The 14,216-nt window shown below is 43.0% G+C and overlaps 2 protein-coding genes across 2 annotated transcripts in view; one reads left to right on the plus strand and one right to left on the minus strand.

Moving 5' to 3' along the window:
- LOC133207227 (zinc finger CCHC domain-containing protein 14-like) overlaps positions 1-14,216 on the minus strand; it is a gene marked incomplete at its 5' end in the record, with an annotated part of 71,203 nt that overhangs the window by 53,199 nt on the left and 3,788 nt on the right. The gene's annotated exons all lie outside the window — the stretch shown is intronic.
- Positions 9,468-10,684, plus strand: LOC133207226 (uncharacterized). Its single transcript, XM_061343953.1, is given in 2 exon segments — positions 9,468-9,854; positions 9,857-10,684. Coding segments are annotated over 2 exon segments (714 nt in total). The 5' UTR covers positions 9,468-9,515; the 3' UTR covers positions 10,232-10,684.

The raw sequence follows: 14,216 nt of genomic DNA on the forward strand, positions 1-14,216 counted from the left end.
CCATTGCTACTGTTACAAAGCCATCAAACTTAACATTACGTAAAACTATTTATAAAGGTTTCTATACCCCATTTTGTGATTTTGTGCCCCTTTGTCTCACCAGTAACGAGTGGTGTCCCTCAGGGATCGGTGTTGGGACCGGTCTTGTTTAACATCTTCATTGCTGACACTGACAGTGGGATTGAGTGCACCCTCAGCAAGTTTGCCGATGACACCAAGCTGTGTGGTTCGGTTGATATGCTGGAGGGAAGGAATGCCATCCAGAGGGACCTTGACACGCTTGTGAGGTGGGCTGATGCCAACCTCATGAAGTTTAACCATGTCAAGTGCAAGGTCCTACACCTGGGTCGGAGCAATCCCAGGCACAGCTACAGGTTGGGCAGAGAAGAGATTCAGAGCAGCCCTGCGGAGAAGGACTTGGGGGTGCTGGTCGATGAGAAAATGAACATGAGCCTCAGTGTGCACTTGCAGCCCAGAAAGCCAACCATATCCTGGGCTGCATCAAAAGGAGTATGACCAGCAGGTCGAAGGAGGTTATCCTGCTCTCGTGAGACCTCACTTGGAGTATTGTGTGCAGTTCTGGCATCCTCAATATAAAAAGGACATGGAACTGTTGGAACAAGTCCAGAAGAGGGCCACGAGAACGATCAGGGGACTGGAGCAGCTCCCATATGAAGGTAGGCTGAGAAAGTTGGGGCTGTTCAGCCTGGAGAAGAGAAGGCTGCGTGGAGACCTCATAGCAGCCTTCCAGTATCTGAATGGGGCCTATAGGGATCCTGGGGATGGACTCTTCATTAGGGACTGTAGTGATAGGACAAGGGGTAATGGGTTAAAACTTAAACAGGGGAAGTTTAGATTGGATATAAGGAGGAAATTATTTCCTGTTAGAGTGGTGAGGCACTGGAATGTGTTTCCCAGGGAGGTTGTGAATGCTCCATCCCTGGCAGTGTTCAAGGCCAGGTTGGACAAGGCCTTGGGTGATATGGTTTAGAGCTAGTTGTCCCTGCCCATGGCAGGGGGGTTGGAACTTGATGATCTTAAGGTCCTTTCCAACCCTAACTATTCTGTGATTCTATGATTCTATGATACAGAGCCAAGAGTTAGACATTAGCTAAGGACAACTGAGCAACAGGTAAAATATATTCCTTTATTCAAGCAGCTCTAATCAAGCAAAGATGTATCTCTTTGTAATATCAGGCAGAACATATCCAGAAAGGAACACTTAACTATGTTTTTTAATACCATGGAAACACTTAGGCATTTTCAAGCATGATTTTAGGTAAATAATTGCAACACTGAAGGCTTAAAGGTATCCTACAACAAATTCAGACTAGTTGCAGTGTTTGAAAGTAAGCATGTGCTGAAATTTTGTTGCTTGGTGGCTGAGGTACTGCTGCATTTTTAAATAACTTCAGAATTTAATTCCCCAAGCTAGCTAATGTACATCTAACATTAGCTAATTAGCTATTTTCATACAACTGAGCAAAGCATGTGTAAGTTATGAATACAGCTGTGAATTTGGTTGGATAATTTGCCCAGTGTCTGACTCCTCTGATTTAACTAGAGTAGACTTCTCTTTTGAAAAGTACTCCTGCAAAAGTGACCATAAGCCCAAACAGTTTGAAGGCAGCTTCAGTAACCACTGACATACATTCTTGTACAGGCAATTCAAATAAGCAGGCTTCTCGTATCTAATTACACAGCCCATGGTAGTAAAAATAGCTCTGCAATCAAGAGAGATGTTCAAGTTAGTATATAAATACTTTTACTTACTAATAGGGTGCTGTATATTTAGTATAGTTTTACCTGATCAAGTAATTATTTTATTTGCTGTTCTTGGATTCCTTTTAAAGAAAATATTGTCTTTCTTATTTTTTAAGAGGTTAGCTTATCCTAGAGAAGTTTTATATTTCCCTAGAAAGAATTTTCTCTGGCACATAATTCATAAACCCCTGCAAACCCAAGGCAAGCCAGATGATTAGTTCCAATCCAAATGCTATATTCAATGTCAAAACTAAAACTGCAAAGTCAGTTTTCCATGGAAAACACTCTTGGTAGTGTAGGCCCTTTCCTAATGACAGATTTTGTGCTAAAGTGTGTCAAATCCCAGAAATGCCAGGCTTCACTAAATCCTAAACATCATCAGAGAAAAAAAAAACACAATTCAGCTGAAGCCTTTGAAGTTTCTATGTCTACATGGAAGAGACATTTACCCTGAGCTTAAAAAGAGAATACAAACCTTGCCAATGCACCCTGAAAGAAAACCAGATGGGGAAAACATGACACATTCAGGTAGTCTCCACAGCTGGGAATCCTAGGAATCAAAGCCTTTGCTTTGAAGCTTTGAGCAGTGTCCTACATACAGACAGACAAATCGAGTCTCACACCAACACACCTGAACCTACCAGTGAAGTAATGCAAGATGCCACCTTTGGGTGCAGTTTGAACTACCAACAAACTACCTTTTCTGGAAGGATGAGGAAAATGGGAACTGAGTTAAGGTTGCCTACTATCCATTAGTTTTTCTTCATCACACTAGATTTTATTCACTTAAGTCTTCTAGGTCCCACTTTGATAATTATAATATGCTATTACTCTTTATTAACAAGACCCAGTCCCCACTGCATAAAAACAATTAGTTGTAATCACAGTTGCATCACATGAGGATTTGCCCAGCAACAGTTTAAGCTTAAAAGTTACCAAGTCAGGACCTGAATATTACATGTATACATATTAATGATACATTTTATTTATACATATATTCATATATTTTTTTCTACAGCACAAATACCACTTGTGAGCTGCAGCATGTAACCATATGTCAGTATAGCTGGACTCATGTCAGCGAGATTACAGCACAGCAGCTGCTCAGACAGCATGCCCTGGCTTGAAGGGCAACCTGGTGATAAAACACCAGAGCTCTGAGGTCAGATGCCACCTGCTCCAACCCTGGCTGAAGGATTTCTTCATCTACCTAAAGGAGTTAAGAGAGTTTCTAACTCCGAAGCAAAAATACAGCAGCAGTGTGCATTTCAAACTCAAAGGCACATGAATACATCCAGATAGTCTTATTTAAAAGGAAGCTATTCCGGACCAATACAGTTTAGTGCTTATGCAAATAAGCATGTGGTGTTTTCTGCATGTTTGAGAACAGTACTGGCATCTTGAAACTCATGACTAAGTCTGCAATAACCATCAAGGACAAAATAATTTTATATCAGCTTTTTTTTTTTTCTTAAAGAATTATAACATGAAAATTTTGCTAACAATGAAAAAATATTCTGTTAGCATACTATGTAAAAACACGAGGCTCAGGGACTAATCTAGAATAAAATCGTAGAATAGTTAGGGTTGGAAAGGACCTTAAGATCATCAAGTTCCAACCCCCCTGACATGGGCAGGGACACCTCACACTAGACCATATCACCCAAGGCTTCATCCAACCTGGCCTTGAATAGGCAAAACCTTGAGTACATACAGCCTTGCCAAGAGCCACAAATGCATTCAAGCACTTAGTTCAGCGAAAAACAGATATCCTTCTGCACAGCCACTTCCGTGAGGTTCTCCTTTTGCTGGCAATTATGTTCTTGTACATTTTCAGGTCTCTGGTCTCAGGCTTTAATATCCTTGCTCCCTTTTCTACTTTTTTTATAAATCATTGTTTCTTCATTCTGGATCCCAGACAAGATTTGACCAGTAATTTAAAGAGACAGAAAAAAGTTCTAATTCAGCATTTAAGCTTATTTTGAGATAGTATCAACTATTAGACAACTGTTTCTAACATATCTATGAAGCAAATGTAAGAGGGAAAAGATGATGAAAGTAGATTTTATTAGTATTTGCCAAGGCAGTGAGAGTGCCCAGAAACTGAAAGGGGAAAAAACCCAACCAAACAAAAACATAACAAAAAAACCCCAAAACAAAACCTCATCCAGTAAAAATCTCAGAGTTTTAAAGCTTTGACACTCCACACTTGGCACTAGGTTCTTCAGCATGCATTACCTAATGAAGCAAAACACACTTCTAGCAAAACTAGAGTTTAACACCCTTGTTCCCCAGCATCTTTTGCAGTAGTAGGAGATCCATCAAATCCCTGAACTATTTAGTAACAGGGACAGGAAGGAACACAAACTTTGTGCTTCCCAAGCCACTAATATCCATTTCATACCTACTGTTTTTGCAGACAAAGTTCACTTATTACACTCTTCCACAGGACTACTTACAAGAAAACAAAGTCTGAATACTTTGAAAATATGGTGGGGTCCAACCATATCTCTGCTTGAATGATACAAATTAATTCATCCACAGAAGTGGAAAACACAATGGAGATAATCTAAGGCACTGCTGTGTTTTATGCCATTTCCTTTCAGCAGGACTACCCCTTCAAATTACTGTTAAAAATAGCATCCGCACCATATAATGATGAAATACATTCACTTCTGGCAGTAAAGTAATGCAGCACAGCAAGTCTACTGCCTTTTTTTTTCTTTTTTTCTCCCCAGGGACATAAAAGAACAAGTCAGAAAGCAAATGAAACATTAACCTTTTAGCTTAGCACCTGAGAAAAAAAATCATTTTAATCAAAACAAATGTATTGCATGATTACAGCATATGACTTTCCAGCATAAAAGAGCAAGAGAACATTAAATTACAAATAAAATCTGACAGCACCTCATCAATGCTAAAGTTGACTATATGTCTCCTCCTGTACTTGTGTGGCACACAGTAACAGATACACCATATGGACTAGAGCCACAGCTCCTCCATTGAAGGAATGCATCTGATGGCACTAGCATCAAATGCTTAAGATACCCTGCTCCACACAGGTTTGGGGCAGCATGACCCCTTAAACTTCTCCCAGTTTCCACTACCTACAATCTGCAAATGAGATTTTAGTCTCAACTTCTTAGCATCAACCCATGAACAACTCTAGATGCTTTCATTACCATACAGCTGTCAAATCTCTTAATCCAGGTCTCAACATCTGTCTCTGCTCTTGCATTTTCAACAGATGCAGCGTATGAAAACCACATGAAGCCTGCATGAAACAGAACCCATCTTTCTTCAAACAACCCCAAATAAAATTTAATACATAAACAAAATTTCACTGCTTTGACTTTCCTCAGCATATTTTTTTCTTTATTTTGATTCTATTTATAATCAACTCAATATCTGGTTATTAGCAAAAGGAGATACAGGTTAGTGAAGGCACATATAATTTAAGAAATAATATCTAACTATTTAAACAAAACAAAGGAGAAGAACTTGTTTCTGTCTAAAAAGAGTGTCCAAAGAACCTTTCTGACCACCATCTGGAAGAATCCCAAATATTTTGACATAAACCAGAGCTTTTCCTTAGAGCCATACAAACATTAATCCAGCCCTGATGTGAAGCAAGAACCACCCCAGCTTGATGGATACATAAACAAGACACTACAATAAACCTTGAGCACAGTCATATCTAGAACACAAGAATCGGAAGCTCTGGCACAGTGATCCTTGGAGAACACAAAGCACCAATTACTTCAGAGTTTGAATCTGCAGTCTAAAAAAATATAATAAAATCACCCACGGTCTTCTGATCTGTGAATCAAGGTTGGCATCAGATGGTAGTTAAAGTGCAGGAGAACACTCATTAAAATGTCCTCCCCTTTAACTGCATGCCCTGCAGTTAGACTCATGAGTTACCATTTGCAAAAGATCTCTCTCACTACCATAAGTATCATTACATTCATTGTTTCTACTTTGTAGTCCATCTGTTCCTTTGTGCCAGATACTGAATGTGAGAAATGATCACTTCCATGGAAATAAAGCCCTATCATTTACTAAATAAGGTCATGTCGTGGTTTAAGCTCAGTCGTAAATCAGCCACGCAGTCCCCGCTCATTCCCCCCCAGAGGGATGGGGAAGAGAATCGAAAGAATGTAACTCCCATGGGTTGAGATAAGAACAGTCCTGTAACTAAAGTATAACACAAAATCACTACTGCTGCCACCAATAATAATAATGATTAGGGAAATAACAAGGGAAGAGAATACAGTACCACCTGCTGACCAATACCCAGCCCAACCGAGCAGTAAACTAGCCCTTCCGCGTAACTTCCAGTTTACATCCTAGGCATGACATGCTGTGGTATGGAATACCTCTTTGACTAGTTTGGCTCAGGTGTCCTGTCTCTGCTTCCTCCCAGCTTCCCCTCCTCCCTGGCAGAGCATGAGACTCACAAAGTACTTGGTCAGAGGAAACATTACTGAGCAGCAACTAAAAACACTGGTGTGTTATCAGTGCTGTTCCCAGGCTGAAAGGCAAAACCACAGTGCTGCACCAGCTACTAAGAAGGAGAAAAAATGACTGCTACCGCTGAACCCAGGACAGGTCACTTCCAGTTTAGAAAGAAGGGAAGCAGAGTAAAGAAATACTTGCTGTAGTAGTAGGGAAAGCAAAGAAAATTGCTGGCAAAGTAAACAATATTTTATTTTTTCTTTTTTCCAACATGTTCTCATCCTTCCTCTCCACCCACCTCCTCATCTCCAAACCAGACCAGTATGTCCTGTCAGTGCTCAGTACTAAGGAAAATGCATCTCCTCCTTGACTTACTGCCCTACTTGAAACCAGAATTTGTTTCCAGTTCCCAATACCACCAATTCCTCTAATGTTAACTCAAGTCCTACAAAGCCTGGTATCTTTTCCTTACTGTAGTCTGATTCTTTTGAAAACAGCCTCCCGTGCCTGCAGAGAAAAGCCACAGTATCAGAATTCTAAGGCTGACATCAAAAGTCAAGCAAGAAACCCAAGATTTACTTTAAGCTCTCATGAGTTTTCAGATGGACACACACACAAAAAATCTGTGAGGGATGTAAACATTTCTAATTTGTATATGCAACTACCTGTAAAAACTCCAGCTATTGATACAATTACTGTACTTTAAGCCTATCGCCCTCAAAGAACCACCTTTTGGAAAAAAACAATCTAAATGTAAAGGTATGTGAAAATGAAAAATATGCTCTGGAAAATGGGGGATTTAACAATAAACTGATACAGGAAGGGAAGGAATATCTACCAGCTAAAACTTAACCAGCTATAAAAGCTTATGAAGCATGCCATACACAAGAAAGTTGCCATTTTGTCATTAGTACACTTGTGACAGCATGTAAAAAAATGGGCAAGGACATTATGGTTTGCTAGGAACACATGAATCACTTATTTTCCTCTTAAAAGTGGGTTTTGATTTTTGTCCAATTCAGTTTGTAAGGATAAGCAAACCATTTATTTTAAATTCCTCTATCCCTCTGTTTAACATGGCAGTGAAAAGGGTTATTTAAACAGACACTTCCAGATATTATAAGGGGTGCTAAGTTCTAAAGAGATGAAATGAACAGCTGAGCATTTCTGAACGTTTCACACAGCCCTTAATCTTCAAGCAGCAGACATAGAAATGTCCAGTCCTAGTGAGAGCTATTTGCCATCAGGTTGCAGCAGGAACTGCCAAGAGAGAAGAATCAGCAGTTAATATTCACCGTCATTTTTTCTTAAAGTCTTGCCTAACATGTTTTCTATCATAGAATCATAGAATAGTTAGGGTTGGAAAGGACCTTAGATTTCAAATTCCCTTTCCCCCACACCCTCACTTTATAAAGTATTTTCAGTATAAATGCAGGTTTAAGCATTAGGTCCAACAGGTAAAGTTTTATTCTGACTCTGCTACATTTTTTCCAGATGTGCTGCATTAAGCTATTACCTAAAGATTTGAGAAAAACTGGGTTTGCTCATTTAATAGAATTTTAAATAAAAGCTCAAGTTGCTTATGCTGTTTCCATTACTGACAGAAAGTCATGCTATTGCTTCCATAGTTGTTGAGGTAATGGTTCTTAATTTCACCTCCATTAGAAACTGATGTGCTATAGCAGGCACTTCCAGGACCTCATAAACATGAACTGCCAATACAAGAGAGTCCCTCAAGGAATGCACATGCCTCAGTGTTGCCTTTTGTGCTTCTGAAGAGACATAAAAAAGGCAAATAGTACTAAATATGAGTTTATAGTCTCACATTAGATATTGACAACTACATTGCATTATCCAAGATCAGGAATCTGTCTGAGGAATGCATTACAGTGAGGCAAACTCCTTGCCATGGCTGAATTTACCAGCATATTATTCATAAAATTTTCATTTTTCCAGAGTAGCTTGATTCTGATTCATTATAAACAGAAATATCATCTAACTCCCACTAAAGCCAAACCAAACAGGCTTCACAGTACTCAAAAATCAAGTACTTCATTGACAAACCTTACTTTAGCAGAAAGCTGGTCATTTTCTAGTGTTTAATAAGAGAACTATATTGCCCAGTACACATATTCAGAACAAATCTTTAAACAAGAATAAATAAAAGCAAGATGAATTCATAAGGAGCAAGGATTCCTTGTCCTCATGGAGTACTTCAACCACCCTGATATCTCTTGGAGGGACAGTATGGCCAGGCACAAGCAATCCAGACGGTTCCTCGATTCTGTGGAAGACAAATTCCTTTTGTAAGTAATAGAGGAGCCAACAAGGAGAGGTGCCATGCTTGACCTCGTGCTCACCAACAGGGAAGGGCTTGTTGGAAATGTGATGCTCCAGGGTAGCCCTGGTTGCAACTATCATGAGATGGTCGAATTTGAGATCCTCAGGACAGTGAGAAGAGTGTGCAGCAAGCTCATTGCCCTGGACTTCAAGAGAGCAGACTTTGGCCTCTTCAGGAACCAGCTCAGTAAGGTTCCATGGGATACAGCCCTAGAGGGCAGAGGGGCCCAAGACTGTTGGTTGATATTCAAGGATCACCTACTCCAAGCTCAGGAGTGTTGCATCCCAACTAGAAGGAAGTAAAGCAGGAGAGGGAGGAGACCTCCTTGGAAGGATAAGCAGCTGCTGAGGAAACTTCAAGGGAAAAAAAACGCTTCTAAAAGGTGGAAGCAAGGAGAGGCGGCCTGGGAAGAATACAGGGATGTTGTCTGGGAAGCTAGGGACAAAGTTAGGAATGCTAAGGCCCAGTTAGAATTAAACCTGGCAAGGCATGTGAAAGATAACAGGAAGGGATTCTATAGGCACATTGCAGGCAAAAGACAGACTAGGGACAACGTGGGCTCTCTCCAGAAACTGTCAGAACTGGCTACCCTGGATTTGGAGAAGGCTGAGGTTCTTAATGACTTCTTTGCCTCGGTCTTCACTGGCAAATGCTCTGAACACACCACCCAAGTCTTGGAAGGCAGATGCAGGGAATGTGAGAATGAAGACCTTAGGCCTACTGTAGGAGAGGACCTGGTTTGAGGCAATCTTAAGAACCTGAAGGGTTGAGATAACGACAGACCTGACTGGATTAACAGCCACTCATCACAATGGTGATTTATTGGATCTCAAAGTTGTTTCTCTTCATCTTAAAGTTTCAGAATGTTGAACCTTACTTACAGCCGGTATTTGCTGTGTTAGTGTTTATCAAGTGTGGGGCTTGGGCTAAGGTTCTTGTCTTCTGGAACTTTATGGTAATGACTTGCAATACGGGCGGGCTCTGGCAGCAGGGCAGGATGGACGTGGCCGTGGACTTGTACCTGGCCATCCCGCTGCTCTTTACCATCCTGGCCCTCATCCTCGCCTCCGTCTTCGTGAAGCTGCAGGGAGCTGAGGGGCAGCGGCCCCAGGAGCCAACATTGGCCAAAGCAGCCCGGGAGAGCGTTCCCAGGGACCAAATGGCAGCGGGAGTAGGGCTGGAGGCCGGCAGGGAGTGGCTGCCGGTGGAGGAGGGGGGGGCAGTCAAGGAGCGGAAGGAGGCAGCTGCCAAACAGTGGGAGAAGGCGGCAGAAAAGCCGAGCCCCGCAGCCAAGCCCAGAGCATTTCCAGGCAGCCGCCCGCTGAGCCCTGTGAGCCCGAGCCCCAGGAGGATGTGGAGACCAAGATACCACCTTTGGGAAGCTCAGCTGGGTCCAGTCTCAGGCACCCAGGACAAGTGGAGGATGTAGGAGACCACGCAGCATTTCCCAGCAAGGCAGAGGAGGAAGATCTGGACTCAAAGAAAGAGAAACTGGTGGTGAGAGAGCCGGCAAGCACAGCAGCTACACCAGCCCCAGTGACAAGTACAGCAGAATCATTTGAGAGTTCTGAAGGTTTTGAATGGCCTTTGGGTACCCTTGGGACCTGCCTGCAGATTGTGATGGGGATCAGCATGTTGGCACACATACAGACTGTGTTTTACCCATGACCATTTTGTGTGATCTCAAAAGTTAAACAGAGGCAGGTTTTGGTCTTGTCTGGGGTTAAACGGCGATATAGGAGGACCAAGAGATTTTCCCTGAGGATGGACAGTCATGAGTGGCAGGGTGTGTGGGACAGCATGGGAGAGGATCTAGTCCACTGGGCCCCTACAGTGCTTTGGAAGTGTCAGAGATGGAAGGCAGCTGTATGGAGGCCCCAGTGACAAGTTGCAGAAACTGCTGAAGGGGAGGGTGAATTATTTTGAGCCTGGTGGGCCCATGACATTTCAGACCATCAGGGGAGAGATGCAGCATATAGATCGACTCAAGATCGAGAGGTGGACTTAGCAATGGACACTTGCCCAGGTGATTCACAAGTGTGAACAATGCACACAGACTCTCCTGCTCTGAAAGACTGTCACAAGAGATGGATCCTGACATCATGGACCAGATGGAATCAGCAGCTTTATAGGGACTGGTCCCTGCACTAAGAAATTATCTTTCTCTCTGCCTGTGTGTGTATGTGGGTGTATATATGTAAGAGCGATGGTATATTGAAAATGTCGGATCTGAGCATGACGTGAATGGTATGGAGTAAGGGATGGATACTGTCCTGGGTTCAGCAGTAGCAGTCATTTTTCCTCCTTCTTAGTAGCCGGTGCAGTGCTGGATTTTTGACTTTTGGCCTGGGAATGGTGCTGATAATACCGATGTTTTTATTTACTGCTCAAATGTTTAGTTTGACCAAGGACTTTCTGAGCCTCATGCTCTGTAAGGGAAGACGGGAAGCTGGGAGAAAGCAGAGACAGGACACCTGACACAAACTGACCAAAGAAGTATATCATACCACAGCACGTCATGCCCAGGATGCAACTGAGAGTTACCTGGAAGTGCTAGTGCACTGCAAGGTTGGACTAGGTATCAGGGAGTGCTTGGTCGGTCTGGGGGGGGCGGGGGCTGAGTTATAGGTCGGTGGGTGGTGAGGTGTTGTATTTTCTTCCCTTGTTATTTCCTTTATCATTATTATTATTGGTGGCAGCAGTAGTGATTTGTGTTATACCTTAGTTACTAAACTGTTCTTATCTCAACCCGTGGGACTTGAATTCTTTTGATTCACCTCCCCATCACTCTCGGAGCAGGGGGAGGGCAAGAAGGCAGGGAGTGAAAGAGCAACTGTGTGATTTATGGCTCACCATGCTTAAACCACGACATCATGGCAGTCAGGTGAAGTTTCTGAGGACTGGAAAAAAGGAAAATTAACACCTATTTTCAAGAAGGGGAAAATGGATGACCCAGGGAATTACAGACCAGTCAGTCTCACCTCTGTGCCTGGCAAAATCTTGGAGCAGATTCTCCTGGAAGGCATGTGGAGGCACATGATAAACAACAAGGTACTTGGTGACAGCCAGTATGGCTTCACTAAGGGGAAACCCTGTCTGACCAATTTGGTGGCCTTCTATGATGGGGCTACGGAACTGATGGACAGGGGTAGAGCAGTTAATGTCATCTACCTGGACTTGTGCAAAGCATTCAACACTGTCCCACATGACATCCTTGTCTCTAAATTGGAGAGACATCAATTTGATAGGTGGACCACTCGGTGGATAAAGAACTGGTTGGATGGCCGCACGCAAAGCGTTGCGGTCAATGGCTCAGTGTCCAGCTGGAGACCAGTAACGAGTGGTGTCCCTCAGGGATCGGGGTTGGGATCTGAGACAAGGTGGTGGCACAAAATTACAAAATGGAATATATAAGCCTTTAGAATCAGTTTTATGTAATGTTAAGTTTGATGGCTTTGTAACAACAGCAATGGAAAATTAGTGGGGTGCATGATACATAGAAAAAAAATAGAGTGCAGATAGAGAACATACTGAGAATTTTTGTACAAGATAAACTGTTATAGTTGACATAGTTTTAAGAAAAACAGTCTAGAAGAAAAGGATGCAAGGATAAGGAGTATCTGGGAATGGCAAGTATCCAGGGTGGGCTACAGTTAAACTAACTGATAAGTAGGAGGACAGGAGGATTATTATGTCTCTTGTGCTACCAAACCAATTAAGCTGGTATGAGCATCTACTGCAAGTGCTTCAAAGGCTGCCAGAAGTGATGAAGATTGTTGGAAGAAGTAAACGACACTCAGAGACCAGCCACCACAATTTTGTACGCATGCAGGAAACTTTCTGGAAAATAAATGTGATTCATAGGTAACCTCATGAATATGCATGTATGCCCAGTAGCTTCTGTAGCAATAAGGGAGACACACGTTAGGAGGAGTTATCCCCCGTGTCTCCCCGTGCCACAATAAAGAATACCAGCTTGTCAATTTGAAAACTCTGTTGGTAAATATGTTCCTAGAGTTTTCTCCAAATCAGACCGGTCTTGTTCAACATCTTTGTCGGTGACATGGACAGTGGGACTGAGTGCGCCCTCAGCAAGTTTGCCGATGACACCAAGGTGTGTGGTGCTGTTCATATGCTGGAGGGAAGGAATGCCATCCAGAGGGACCTTGACACGCTTGTGAGGTGGGCTGATGCCAACCTCATGAAGTTTAACCATGTCAAGTGCAAGGACCTACACCTGGGTCGGAGCAATCCCAGGCACAGCTACAGGGTGGGCAGAGAAGAGATTCAGAGCAGCCCTGTGGAGAAGGACTTGGGTGTGCTGGTCGATGAGAAAATGAACATAAGCCAGCAGTGTGCACTTGCAGCCCAGAAAGCCAACCGTACCCGGGGCTCCATCAAGAGAAGCGTGACCAGCAGGTCGAAGGAGGTGATCCTGCCCCTCTACTCTGCTCTTGTGAGACCTCACTTGGAGTACTGAGTGCAGTTCTGGTGTCCTCAACATAAAAAGGTCATGGAACTGTTGGAACAAGTTCAGAGGAAGGCCACAAGGATGATCAGTGGACTGGAGCACCTCCCATATGAAGGTAGGCTGAGAAAGTTGGGGCTGTTCAGCCTGGAGAAGAGAAGGCTGCGTGGAGACCTCATAGCAGCCTTCCAGTATCTGAAGGGGGCCTATAAGGATGCTGGGGAGGGACTGTTCATTAGGGACTGTAGTGACAGGAGAAGGGGTAACAGGTTAAAGCTTAAACAGGGGAAGTTTAGATCGGATATAAGAAGGAAATTCTTTCCTGTTAGGGTGGTGAGGCACTGGAATAGGTTGCCCAGGGAGGTTGTGAATGCTCCATCCCTGGCAGTGTTCAAGGCCAGGTTGGACGAAGCCTTGGGTGAGATGATTTAGTGTGAGGTGTCCCTGCCCATGGCAGGGGTGTTGGAACTTGATGATCTTAAGGTCCTTTCCAACCCTAACTATTCTGTGATTCTATGATTCTATGACACTACTGTAAATAAAAACTCCAAATACCTCTGTGAAATTTTGATTAATTAACAGGTTTAGTAGCTAATAATGTAGGGACTGACAGAGCTGCCCAAGCAGTATGATTCTACCACCTTTACTGAGGCAAAATAATCAAGAAGCTCAAGCAAGACTAAAGAAAAAGAACCACTCAGCAGCTTCAAGATAATGCCCTTAGGCATATCCTTGATATAAACATTATTTTAGGTATGTGAACAAGGCATATGGTGTATATATAATTAAAAGTGCTTATAAGTGTGCATTAGTGAGTCATGAACTCAAACTGGAGCCACTGGTAACCATACACAGCATGCCTTTCCACTGAAGCCAACTCACTGCAACTCTTGGGCAAGCTGTAGACCTGCTGGTCCTCATGTAAAGTGCCGGTGAACCACAAAAGGGCTGCCCTCATGAAGGAATCTAGGCCTTGACTTCCAAACATCAATAAGGAGCGCCTTTGAGTATTTGCACAAAAAAAGTTATCACAATTATTGCATGAGTAGGCAGATCAGAACCCTCTTTTTCATTCAGTTACAAGAGTCCATTCTGCTCCGGCTTCCTCCCCCCTTTGCATCTTGTCATAGCAATCCCTGATCTCACTTGACAGGATTGTTATGTGGAAAGGGCAGTGACAAGGAA

This window comes from Neopsephotus bourkii, unplaced genomic scaffold (assembly GCF_033783945.1).
Source record: "Neopsephotus bourkii isolate Nb327-2 ecotype Australia unplaced genomic scaffold, CSIRO-AGI_Nbou_v1 NB_1835, whole genome shotgun sequence".
In the NCBI taxonomy this organism is placed as follows: domain Eukaryota; kingdom Metazoa; phylum Chordata; class Aves; order Psittaciformes; family Psittacidae; genus Neopsephotus; species Neopsephotus bourkii.